This window comes from Salvelinus fontinalis, chromosome 1 (genome assembly GCF_029448725.1).
Source record: "Salvelinus fontinalis isolate EN_2023a chromosome 1, ASM2944872v1, whole genome shotgun sequence".
NCBI classification, from domain to species: domain Eukaryota; kingdom Metazoa; phylum Chordata; class Actinopteri; order Salmoniformes; family Salmonidae; genus Salvelinus; species Salvelinus fontinalis.
The window spans coordinates 35,947,672-35,961,251 of record NC_074665.1 but is presented as its reverse complement, the minus strand read 5'-3'; the positions used below and the strand labels follow the sequence as shown (position 1 = coordinate 35,961,251).

Here is a 13,580-nt window from a genome sequence, read left to right as displayed (position 1 = left end):
TTTGCATGCTTTGTAAGCGGGGCGCTGTCCTCAGATAATTGCATGGTATGCTTTCGCCGTAAAGCCTTTTTGAAATCTGACAAAGCGGCTGGATTAACAAGAAGTTAAGTCATTAATTTGTTATGAATGTTTATTATGACTATTTCTATATTTTGAATTTGGCGCTCTGCAATTTCACCGGATGTTGTGGAGGTGGGTCGCTAGCGGAACGCCTGCGCCAGAAAGGTTAAAAGCTTAAATTCTTGTTAACCTGTTTGGGCTGCAGGGGCAGTATTGAGTAGCCTGGATAAAATGTGACCATTTAAAACGACCTCGTACTCAATTCTTGCTCGTACAATATGCATATTATTATTACTATTGGATAGAAAAATGGTTTTAGATGTTTTCTATCCAATAGTAATAATAATATGCATATTGTACGAGCAAGAATTGAGTACGAGGCCGTTTGAAATGGGCACCTTTTATCCAAGCTACTCAATACTGCCCCTGCAGCCCAAAGAAGTTAATGCAACCGCCGTGTTAGATTTTTAAAAATAACTTTACCATAACAAACAGCTTACGTTATAGCGAGACAGCGCCTGCAAAAAGGGCGGAAAATAGGACTCAACATTTTCCACAGAAATACGAAATAACATCATAAATTGTTCTTACTTTTGTTGAGCATCCATCAGAATCTTGTACAAGGAGTCTGTAACGTGAGCTGGGTGGGAATTCTATGTTGTGTGTCTAGTTTGTCTGTTTCTGTGTCCAGCCTAATATGGTTCTCAATCAGAGGCAGCTGTCAATCGTTGTCCCTGATTGAGAATCATATATAGGAGGCTTGTTTTGTGTTGGGATTTTGTGGGTGATTGTTTCCTGTCTCTGTGTTTTGTCTGCACCAGATAGGGCTGTCTCGGTTTTCACATTTGTTATTTTGTTATTTGTATTAGTGTTACCGTTTATTCATCTACTAAACATGTTGAACACTAGCCGCGCTGCATTTTGGTCCTCTCCTTCATCCCAGGAAGAAATCCGTGACAGAGTCCTAGGTCCAGAATAAATCGTTGTTTGGTTTTAGAATGTCCTCTTCTCCTGTCGAATTAGCAACCTTAGCTAGCCATGTGGCGCGAACATGCCCATCTTCTCCTGACGCAAAGAAAGGAAAATGCCAAAAGTCGCAATAAACGTTGAATAAACTGATACAACTCGGTTGAAAAAAACTACTTTATGATGTTTTTATCACATCTATCAAATAAAATCAGAGCCGGAGATATCCACCGTCTATACCGAACGCTTTTCAGAAGCCAATGTCGATGTCCTTCCCGCGCCTAGGTAGAGAAAGGAAATTGTGGTCACGTCATTCCAAGAGCTCTTGTTTGACCTCAGATCAAGCTAGACACCCCATTCCACCTTCCACTGCCTGTTGACATCTAGTGGAAGGCGTATGCAGTGCATGCAAATCCATAGATATTAGGCAATTGAATAGGCAAGCCCTGGAACAGAGCATCGTTTTCAGATTTTTCACTTCCTGTCTGGAAGTTTGCTGCCAAATGAGTTCTGTTTTACTCACAGATATAATTCAAACAGTTTTAGAAACTTGAAAGTGTTTTCTTTCCAATAGTAATAATAATATGCATATTGTACGATCTAGAACAGAGTAAAAGGCCGTTTTATTTGGGCACAATTTTTTCCCAAAGTTAAAATAGCGCCCCCTACACACTAGCATGTTTTAAAACAAGCCAAACTATGTTTCTATTTAATCCTTAGGTACCCTAAAATGTAAATAAACTATAATATTTCTTACAGAAAGAAGTATGTTCAATGGAAAAGTAAAATTAGCAAGTGCGAGTCCTCTTCATCGCGTGCCCACCAGACTGATTTCCAACTGTGACTCCTGGTACTAAAACTCAGAATTCTTCCTCATTTTGGAAGAAACAAGCTTGAAACCTTGAACAAAGAGACGGTTGACATCATCTAGTGAAAGCCATAGGAATTGTAATCTGGGACCTGGAATTGCATAGGACCCATAGGATTCCATTGAAAGAGCATGGGATCTAAAAAAAAAAAAAAAAAATTCAGGTTGGTTTTTCTTTGTCTAACATATCAATTGTGTTATAGTGTCATACATTATTTTAACATTTCTCCAAACTTCAAAGTGTTTTCTATCCAATGATACCAATTATATGCATATCCTGGCTTCTGGGCCTGAGTAACAGGTAGTTTTCTTTGGGCGCGTCAGTCAGTCGGAAATTCAGAAAAAAGGACCCTAGCCCTTTAAAGAGCTAACCAACTAGGTTCAAAGTTAGCTAGCTAATATTAGGCTATGACTAGCAATGCAAATTACTTTCTGATTCGAATAATATTACTACACAGATCATACACGTAATGTTAGCTTACGCTCGCTAGCTACTGTAGCTATCAGTATGCTTTAACTTGCAATGAAATGTATAATATCTGAACATGTAGCTAGACTACATGTTCTACATGTTCTTACCAGTATACATGAGTGAATGCTTCACATCAGACTGGAACCATTTAACTCTGTTTTGTTTGTATCTACCAACTGATCTGTTGATAGCACCTGCTAAATTCAGGGCATCAATCTTGTTGAGAAAAGTAGCAAAACTTTTGTACATTATATCTTTCAAAAACGAGTGGTGGAAAGGACTATCAAGACATACTGACCAGCTCACGCTATAGATAGAAGCATGCTACATGGCAGACTAATCCAAACTCATCTCCTGGCATCTCCAGCTCATCCATTAACTCAGCCAATCATGGCTAGAGAGAAGGTTCCTGATTTTCTCCGTGGCTAAACCAACGAAGCTCGTAATTTAAAAATTGTATTCGCATTTACGGATGGCATACACATTTGTTATTAAAGCACATGGAAGTTCACATGTTCCAGAAGGCATTTCTGCCCCCCAAAAATGCATTTTTTAACAAAATAAATGTTTACGTTCAACTGCCTCCTGTGAAGTAGTGACCTGTGACCTATTTTCCTGAAACGAGTCACAATTTTTAAACGGGCTGTTTGAGAGGCAAGTTTGAGGTAGGGTTTTTGAAGTGTTTTTTCTCCAATTTATGCTTTGTCCAAATTCGAATATAGGACGAGTCAACAACATTATTTGGGTAATGGCTTTAACAGTTGCAGATGGTTGCGGATAATTTTCGTGATGCATCAGGAAATTCAAATGAGCCTCGTGATTGGCTAAAAATTAGCATTTCTCTTTCTCTCCATGCGGGGGGCAGTTGAGTCAATGGAATCAAGGCTCGCTATCTTAATCTAGCGCTCGCTCAAACGCTATAGGCCTAGGTCCTATTACTGCAACATTCAAATGTACAAAAATTTATCTCATTGGCTTAAAATGAGCAGAGGGACATTTCAAAATGGTAAATGTTTGCACTTTAGCAAGTCTTTATTCATATAAAATATCAGATTAATTTAATTTTCCATGTGGTCTATATTAAAGTTTTGGCAACTAGTAGGTATTTTTTTAATATGTAGTTCATAAATGCATAATCTATGAGCAGAATTACTGTCTTACCTCAATTAGCCATGAAATCCCCAGTTTGAAAGCAACTGTTTTCTGGAAACTGTGTGGTGCCATTTTCCCTACATTTACACCCACGTAGGCAAGCCCCCTAGCGATTCGATGTTCAGTTAATGACCTTCATTCCCTTGCAATTTGAGTGACAGCTAGTAAGATACACACACAGTAGACCGAAAGAGAGAATGACAGAGAGCACATATCTGCACATTTGTAACGTAGTACGCAATTTTCGGGGACCACATAGTTGGTGGTACAGTAACCAAAAAATGTTGGTAAACATTGACTTAGATTGTATTTTACTCAAGTACAATGTGCCGCCTTAAGAAACTACTCAAGTAAGAGTAAAAAAAGTATTATTACAAATTTAGTTTGGTAATTGTTTATACCTTATGGTAAACTATGACAGCAAACAAAAAGGACAACAGCTAATTTGACATTTAATTTATTATTAAAGCCTGCCAACAACATCTTGCAGATGTCCTCCAGCATAGGAAGTCTCCAATGAAGACTGACATCAAACAAAGTCCGTAGGCTGTACTGTTTCAATTACGGTTATTCAACGTTGACTTGTTCTCTATCAATGTGCAATTTCATTTACCCTGGATTTACCCTCCATCCTCCTTCTCTTCTGAACCGCTGTAACGGTTGTCCTCCTCCTCTTAGTCCAAAGAGGAGGAGTAGGGATTGGACCAAAGCGCAGCGTTGTTATATGACATAATGAATTTATTAAAGTAATGACGAAACACGAAAATACTTCAACAAACTACAAAACAAAATAAACGATGTAGACAGACCTGAACTAGAGAACTTACATAAACACGAAGAACGCATGAACAGGTACAGACTACACAAACGAACGAACAAACGAAACAGTCCCGTGTGGTGCACAGACACAGACACGGAAGACAATCACCCACAAACAAACAGTGTGAAAAACCTACCTTAATATGGTTCTCAATCAGAGGAAACGTAAAACACCTGTCCCTGATTGAGAACCATATCAGGCTAAATGACATTGAACCTAAACATAGAAACACATAACATAGAATGCCCACCCCAACTCACGCCCTGACCAACTAAACACATACAAAAACAAGAGAAAACAGGTCAGGAACGTGACAACCGCTCCTTTCCACTTTGAAAGTTATTTAATTTATTTGGCTGGCCCATTCTCACACCCTCGGTTGTGTCGCTACAAGTTGTAAATAAAAAGACACAGAAAAACTAGATGTCTAGTATATGGCACCAAAAGCTTATGGAGATGATACACTGACTGTATGGCAGAGGGGCTTATTGGCCTTTTCATAAAAACAGAATGACATTTAAACACACATAGACAAACATACACTGAGAGCGAGAGAGAGCAATGCGTAGGAGGATGCTGTGGTGGACTGACCCATTGGTCTAGCTAACGTTAGTTAAATACATGGTTGACAATGCAGCTAGCTAGATAACTTAGCCAGCTTATTTAGTGACAACCTAATGTGATAGCTAGTTACCCACTGCCACACATATCTGATTAATCTGTGCACGCTTTATGCAAATGACAAGGTGGCTAGTTAGCCAAAAAACAGAGATTATGTGGGAATCTAAAAAATGTATATTAAACTTTTTCTGTCAGAATCTGGGTCAGCCGAAGCTAGTTAACTATCTAGCTAGTTAGCTACCTAGCCATTTAATTTGCACTTGTCCACAAAACACAATTTCAGCATTAGAATTATATCTTAGAAATAGATTTCTTACTCCAGAAATATATAATATTACAAAGGCAGAAGTTAATTAAAGTCCAATATACCTCTGATCGTGTCTGGCTGAGAACCCAAGAACAAAGTGAAGTGCGCTTCACTTCAAGAGCCTTGGTGGAGATAAAACTGGGTTTGATGGACAACTTGGAGAGCCATTGGACTTAAGAGTTTTTATGAGAAGCTATTTTGAATTTCATTGGTCAAGGGGTTGTGAAACGTTCATACAGACATAAAAGGGAACCAATAGTATCGGTTCATGTAAAAAAAAAATCTAAATCAAAACATTTGGTTAGGTGGTTTTCCTCCGACAGCAACAATATAATAATATACAGTGCCTTCGGAAAGTATTCAGACCCTTTGATGTTTTCCACATTTTGTTACTTTAAAGCCTTATTCTAAAATTGATTAAATAAATACAAATCCTTAGCAATCTAGACAGAATACCCCATAATGACAAAGCAAAAACAGGTTTTAGACATTTTTGCAAATGAATAAAAAATAAAAGACACAAATACCTTATTTACACAAGTATTCAGACCCTTTGCCATGAGACTCAGGTGTATCCTATTTCCATTGATCATCCTTGAGATGTTTCTACAACTTGATTGGATTCCACCTGCGGTAAATTCAATTGATTGGATATGATTTGGAAAGGCACACACCTGTCTATATAAGGTCCCACAGTTGACAGTGCATGTCAGAGCAAAAACCAAGTCTTGAGGTTGAAGGAATTGTCCATAGAGCTCTGAGACAGGATTGTATCGAGGCACAGATCTGAGGAAGGGTACCAAAACATTTCTGCAGCATTGAACATCCCCAAGAACACAGTGGCCTCCATCATTCTTAAATGGAAGAAGTTTTGAACTACCAAGACTCTTCCTAGAGCTGGCCGCCCAGCCAAACTGAGCAATCGGGGGAGAAGGGCCTTGGTCAGGGAGGTGAACAAGAACCCAATTGTCACTCTGACAGAGCTCCAGAGTTCCTCTGTGGAGATGGGATAAACTTCCAGAAGGAAAGCATCTCTGCAGCACTCCACCAATCAGACCTTTATGGTAGAGTGACCAGATGGAAGCCACTCCTCAGTAAAAGGCACGACAAACCACTTGGTATTTGCCAAAATGCACATAAAGACTTTCAGACCACGAGAAACAAGATTCTCTGGTCTGATGAAACCAAGATTCAACTCTTTGGCCTGAATGCCAAGCGTCACATCTTGAAGAAACCTGGCACCATCCCTACAGTGGGCATGGAGGTGGCAGCATCATGCTGTGGGGATGTTTTTCAGCGGCAGGGACTGGGAGACTAGTCAGGATCATGGAAAATATTAACTTAGCAAAGTACAGATATCCTTGATGAAAACCTGCTCCAGAGCGCTCAGGACCTCAGACTGGGGTGAAGGTTCACCTTCCAACATGACAACGACCCTAAGCACACAGCCATGACAACGCAGGAGTGGCTTCAGGACAAGTCTCTGAATGTTCTTGAGTGGCCCAGCCAGATTGAACGTCTCTGGAGAAACCTGAAAATAGCTGTGCGGCAACGCTCCCCGTCCAACCTGACAGAGCTTGAGAGGATCTGCAGAGAAGAATGGGAGAAACTCCCCAAATACAGATGTGCGAAGCTTGTAGCGTGATACCCAAGAAGACTCAATGCTGTAATCACTGCCAACGGTGCTTCAACAAAGTACTGGGTAAAGGGTCTGAATACTTATGTAAATGTGATATTTCAGTTTCATATTTTCAGTAAATTAGCAACAATTTCTAAAAACCTGTTTGGCCTTGTCATTATTATATTGATGAGAAAAAAACGATTTAATTAGTTTTAGAATAGGGTTGTAACTTAAAAAAATGGGGAAAAAACTCAAGGGGTCTGAATACTTTCCGTAGCCATTGTAAATCTTTTGTAACTCAAGTGATTTGGTAAAAAGTAAGTTACTTCCTTCAGAAATTACTTGAAATTACAAGTACAGCCCAAGGAGAGTAACTAGGAAAGGTACTAGTTCCTCCAAAAATGTAAAGGTAAGTAGTGGGCCAGATTCAAACACATGCCTACTCTGGCACGTGTGTTGTTGCCAGCAGCAGTACCTGCTGGACCACACAGGCACTGAGATTATATATATACATATATATATATATATATATATTGTCTGATGCTTGCCCTGAACATATAATAAACCATTGATCTAAAAAAACAGATTTTACATCTACCCCCTGCAAATATTGTACATTTATTATAATCCGCAAACAGTGCCTTCAGAAAGTATTCACACCCCTTGACTTTTTCCACTTTATGTTGTGTTATAGTGGAACTAAAATAGTTTTAAATGTCTTTAAAAAAAAAAACATTTTAACATTTGTAAAACATTTATGAAAAATAAAACACTAATATATCTTGATTAGATAATCATTCAACCCCCTGAGTCAATAGATGTTAGAATAACCTAATAGTCTTTCTGGGTAAGTCTCTAAGAGCTTTACACACCTGGATTGTACAATATTTGCACATTATTCTTTTTAATATTCTTCAAGCTCTGTCAAGTTGGTTGTTGATCATTACTAGACAGCTATTTTCAAGTCTTGCTATAGATTTTCAAGCTGATTTAAGTCAAAACTGTAACTAGGCCACTCAGGAACATTCAAAGTCATCTTGGTTTTAGGTTATTGTCCTGCTGAAAGGTGAATTTGTCTCCCAGTGTCTGTTGGAAAGCAGACTGAACCAGCGTTTCCTTAATGAGTTTTCCAAATCCAATCAAATCAAATTTTATTTGTCACATACACATGGTTAGCAGATGTTAATGCGAGTGTAGCGAAATGCTTGTGCCTCTAGTTCCGACAATGCAGTAATAACCAACAAGTAATCTAACCTAACAATTCCACAACTACTACCTTATACACACAAGTGTAAAGGGATAAAGAATATGTACATAAAGATATATGAATGAGTGATGGTACAGAACGGCATAGGCAAGATGCAGTAGATGGTATAGTGTACAGTCTATACATATTAGATGAGTAATGTAGGGTATGTAAACATAAAGTGGCATAGTTTAAAGTGGCTAGTGATACATGTATTACATAAAGATGGCAAGATGCAGTAGATGATATAGAGTACAGTATATACATATACATATGAGATGAGTAATGTAGGGTATGTAAACATTATATTAAGTGGCATTGTTTAAAGTGGCTAGTGATACATTTTTACATAATTTCCATCAATTCAAGTGGCTGGAGTTGAGTCAGTATGTTGGCAGCGGCCACTAAATGTTAGTGGTGGCTGTTTAACAGTCTGATGGCCTTGAGATAGTAGCTGTTTTTCAGTCTCTCGGTCCCTGCTTTGATGCACCTGTACTGACCTCGCCTTCTGGATGATAGCGGGGTGAACAGGCAGTGGCTCGGGTGTTTGTTGTCCTTGATGATCTTTATGGCCTTCCTGTGACATCGGGTGGTGTAGGTGTCCTGGAGGGCAGGTAGTTTGCCCCCGGTGATGCGTTGTGCAGACCTCACTACCCTCTGGAGAGCCTTACGGTTGTGGGCGGAGCAGTTGCCGTACCAGGCGATGATACAGCTCGACAGGATGCTCTCGATTGTTCATCTGTAGAAGTTTGTGAGTGCTTTTGGTGACAAGCCGAATTTCTTCAGCCTCCTGAGGTTGAAGAGGTGCTGCTGCGCCTTCTTCACAACGCTGTCTGTGTGGGTGGACCAATTCAGTTTGTCCGTGATGTGTACACCGAGGAACTTAAAACTTTCCACCTTCTCCACTACTGTCCCCTCGATGTGGATGGGGAGGGGGGGGGGGGGGGTGGGGGTGGGGGGGGGGTGCTCCCTCTGCTGTTTCCTGAAGTCCACAATCATCTCCTTTGTTTTGTTGACGTTGAGTGTGAGGTTATTTTCCTGACACCACACTCCGAAGGCCCTCACCTCCTCCCTGTAGGCCGTCTCGTTGTTGTTGGTAATCAAGCCTACCACTGTAGTGTCGTCCGCAAACTTGATGATTGAGTTGGAGGCGTGCATGGCCACGCAGTCGTGGGTGAACAGGGAGTACAGGAGAGGGCTAATGATTTTTCCAGTGCTTAGCTCTATTCTGTTTTTTTTTTATCATAACAAGTTCCTTAGCCTTGCTGATGACAAGCATACCCATAACCTGAGCGTCCGTGCTTGAAAATATGAACAGTGGTACTCAGTGATGTGTTGTGTTGGATTTGTCCCAAACATAACGATTTGTATTCAGGACATAAAGTTAATTTCTTTGTCAATTTTTTGGTAGTTTTACTTTATTGCCTTATTGCAAACGGGATGCATGTTTTGGAATATTTATATTCTGTACACTGTTCTGTCTTTTAAGCTAGTATTGTGGACTAACTACTGCAATACCCTTGTTAAAACCAAGTAGTGAGTTTATTTGTTATAATTAATTGGTATTAGATTTAAAAGGTGATTGAATTGCTCCTAAATTGTAATGTTGATAAATATTTATTTTGAATAAATATTTATTTAATGTATAAGTGAAAAGGTTGGTTTACTTTTAAGTTTAAGTTTTGACCAATAATGTCGCCTGTTAAGCTGTGGCCAATGGGAGTGGACCTGCTTAATTGGAGGCCTGGGAAAAAAGAGAGGGAGAGAGACCTTGAGAAAAGGATGGGTTTTTACATTAGGACCGTTGGTGAGGAAAAATTATAAAGAAGACGACAAAACTAGAACAAAACCCATACCTACTAACACATGAAGGGAAATACCGATTTTATTTTATAAGAGAGTTGTTATAATTTTGTTAAGACTTAGTGAAGACTGAAGCTAGCATCTCATCGTGAAGGTATTTGACAGCCTTGAGGTTAGCCTAGCATCGTGTAATACTGAGAGAGAATTGTTTTGTAAAGCTTAAACGAGTTCATGTTCCCATGGGATGTCGTTTATGACTAAGGAGTACTGTCTGCATTGATAGCGGTGCTTGCTGTGGATCTTGTGAGGAAACCTGCAAGGAACTGCCATACTTCGCTAAAGGAATATCTACAAGTAACGTTAGTGAGTAACCACAAGGTGAGGTGCTTCTGGACTTTGTGTGTGTCTTAATTTTTTGGAGCTCCAACGTGCGCCAACGGGTTATTAAGAAAGCTTGAAATAATTTGGACATGTGCACGACTCATTGGGGTTTATTATTATAATATTTTTTTTATGTTGTGCTATGTTAATATGTAATAACACACATATTGAACCGTATGTATGTTGCTTTGGTGGAGTTATTTAATGTTTCAATCTAATTTAATGCATTGGATAGCCTATCCTGATACAATAACAGAAACATATAATAATTTCATCTGAGGTTAATACCAATTGTCATCACCCTAGAAAGTTTACAATAGGAGTTCTAATTGGAGATGTCCTTCTCACCTAACATCCCATGCTGTTGAGATACGTTAATAAGTTAATATTGCGAGAGTCATATTCAAGCCCGGTGAGAGGGTTACACTACAATGTTGTTTCCCCCCCCCCCTCTTTCCCTAAAATGCAGGCTGTAACACAACAAAATGTGGAAAAAGTCAAGGCGTGTGAATATTTTCTGAAGGCACTGTAAGAATTCATACAAGACTAGCTTACATAGGCTACTTGAACTGACGCTCAGTGGACTTGCAGTCTAAGTGATTGTATAGCATACAACACCACTTCCAGCTGTCCCGTGGCAGTGCTTCTAAATATTAAATATCCTTTCAAATCCTCCTGCTGTAGGATTTTTCCCGTGGCAGTGCTTCTAAATATTAAATATCCTTTCAAATCCTCCTGCTGTAGGATTTTTCCCTCCTGCAACAAAATGGGACATATTAAGATCTGACATCTGTACAACATTTTTTTTATTCGTCCACAAAGGGAGAGACCCTCTGCTTACTTACATTGACTTCATCCGTTGATGATAATAACCATTATTCTGACAAACTGTTTGTCGTTGTGTTCTAGTACTCCATAATTATTTCCATCAGTTTATTATTATACTAATTATCTATGTAAACCCATGACTGTGTTTGTGTTCCAGTACTTCAGAGCCCATCCCCAGAATCATCTCCAATGCCTCTCTACAGAAACAGGACTCTGAGGGCTTCTTAGAGGCCCCCTCCACAAGCTCCTCCATACGAGGTGAGGACTGAGTATGCTATATCTGAAATATATACTCTCAAGCTGCATATGTTTAACTCTTTGCATTAACTTAATTCTTCACTCTTATCTTAGCTTATTTTATGAATGCTCTTGGTATTGTGTTTAACCCCTGACCTGTGCGTTGTTTTACAGTAGACACATTAACCAGGGGTTCTCCAGAGCGAGAGATCATCTGTCTGGTCCTACGGAAAGACCCTAAATTGGGCTTTGGTGAGTAGTAGGGTTTTAGGGGTGATTGGGTGGTTTTCTAGATTTGTTTTTAGCCATAGAAATACAATGACTCTGGTCCTCTGTCTCTGTGTGTATGTGTGTCTCTCTCTCTCTCTTTTTCTCAGGTTTTGTGATAGTGGGGGAGGACAACACAGGGATCCTGGACCTGGGAATCTTCATAGCCTCCATCGTACCTTACGGACCAGCGGACAGAGACGGCAAAATCAGACCAGGTACTGAACAGGGAGCTAAGTCATCAGGATTCAGACGAGGTTACTCATCAAGTTAACAGACACACAAACACATCATACTAGTCTTTTCAGTTTTCTTTGGTTGATGGTTAGACTGATACTGTGGTTGGGTTGATTGATTATGTAGGTGGTCGTCTGATCTCTCTGAATAAGATCAGTCTGCAGGGCGTGACGTTCACCAATGCAGCAGCCATCCTCCAGAGCAGCCCTGATGAGGTGGAGCTCATCGTCTCACAGCCCAAATGTACGTAGCACCTATTACAATAAAATACATCCCCACCCAACTATACGCTACATACTCTCTCATCGTCACAGTTCTCTCTCTGTCATACACTCTCTGACAGACCATGTCTGTCTGTTTCTCCCTCTCTCCCTCTATCCTCTTTCCCATGCAGGTTCTCTGAGGGACAGTAAGGGCTTGCTGCCACCCAGTACCCGGGGTATGACATTGAAGAATTGACTTCAACACTTTTGTTCTCGGGGAACATAGGTTATGATGTTGGAGAGGGAGTTCAAAAAGCCACCCACCATCTGGTGCTGTATAACCAGTAACAACTTCTATATTGCCCTTTTCAGACTATTGTGTCAAACTGTGCTGGGCTGGACATTTTCTTTTTACATAGTCTTTTTCAGCACTTTTCCAGCAACTGTGGTGGTTGAGTAACCAGGCCAGCTCAGTACTGCTTGGTTTGGCTTGATACGGCTCATTAGTGTGAAAGCCCTTCTGAGTCCTCTCTCTCCCATGCAGATTCTCTGAGGGACAGTAAGACTTCTCTGGCCCCCAGTACTCAGAGTCTGATGTTGGAGAGGGGCTTTGGGTCCCAGACCACCCTGAATGGGACAGAGGAAGCACTGGCTCTGTCTAACATGGCCACATCTAAACATGGCAAGAGACTCCACAACCCTGTGGTTCGGATCCTAGACGCTCAGGTAACACTGCCCACTGGGCACACCGTCAGCACACCGTCATTTCATCGTGGAAATATGGGTAATATTTGGTTGAGACATTGATAAATGAGATCTCAACCTTTGTTGAAAAGACAGCCAACAGTTATTTTTTAATTTCAGTACTATCGAGTTTGAAAACTATACACAACTAATAATCAACTACATTTAAATATTGGAGTGAGGTTAACCTCACTAGGGTATGTGGGACGGTTGCGTCCCAACTCTTCAACAGCCAGTGAAACTGCAGGGCGCCAAATTCAAAACAGAAATCCCATAATTTAAATTCCTCAAACATACAAGTATTTTACACCATTTTAAAGATATACTTGTTGTAAATCCAGCCAAAGTGTCCGATTTCAAAAAGGTTTTACAATGAAAGCACACCAAACGATTATGTTAGGTTAGAGCCAAGTCACAGAAATACAGCCATTTTTCCAGCCAAAGAGAGGAGTAACAAAAAGCAGAAATAGTGATAAAATTAATCACTAACCTTTGATCTTCATCAGATGACACTCATAGGACTTCATGTTACACAGTACATGAATGTTTTGTTCGGTAAAGTTCATATTTATATCCAAAAATCTGAGTTTAGGCGGGACGCTACTGTCTCACTTGGCAAAAAGACAGAGAAAATGCAGAGCGCCAAATTCACATTAATTACTATAAAAATCTAACTTTCAGTAACTTCTTGACGCTAGGAGGCAGAATTTTTATGTTTGGAAAAATAACGTTCCCAATGTAAACGGC

The 13,580-nt window shown here is 40.0% G+C and overlaps 1 protein-coding gene across 1 annotated transcript in view; it reads left to right on the top strand.

The window, feature by feature from the left end:
• LOC129853821 (tyrosine-protein phosphatase non-receptor type 13-like) overlaps nt 1-13,580 on the top strand; it is a 129,679-nt gene that overhangs the window by 22,126 nt on the left and 93,973 nt on the right. Inside the window, exons 10-15 of the mRNA XM_055920242.1 lie at nt 11,303-11,403; nt 11,557-11,634; nt 11,760-11,867; nt 12,013-12,129; nt 12,281-12,325; nt 12,634-12,815. Coding sequence (XP_055776217.1) covers nt 11,303-11,403; nt 11,557-11,634; nt 11,760-11,867; nt 12,013-12,129; nt 12,281-12,325; nt 12,634-12,815 — 631 coding nt within the window. The remainder of the gene's footprint in view (nt 1-11,302; nt 11,404-11,556; nt 11,635-11,759; nt 11,868-12,012; nt 12,130-12,280; nt 12,326-12,633; nt 12,816-13,580) is intronic.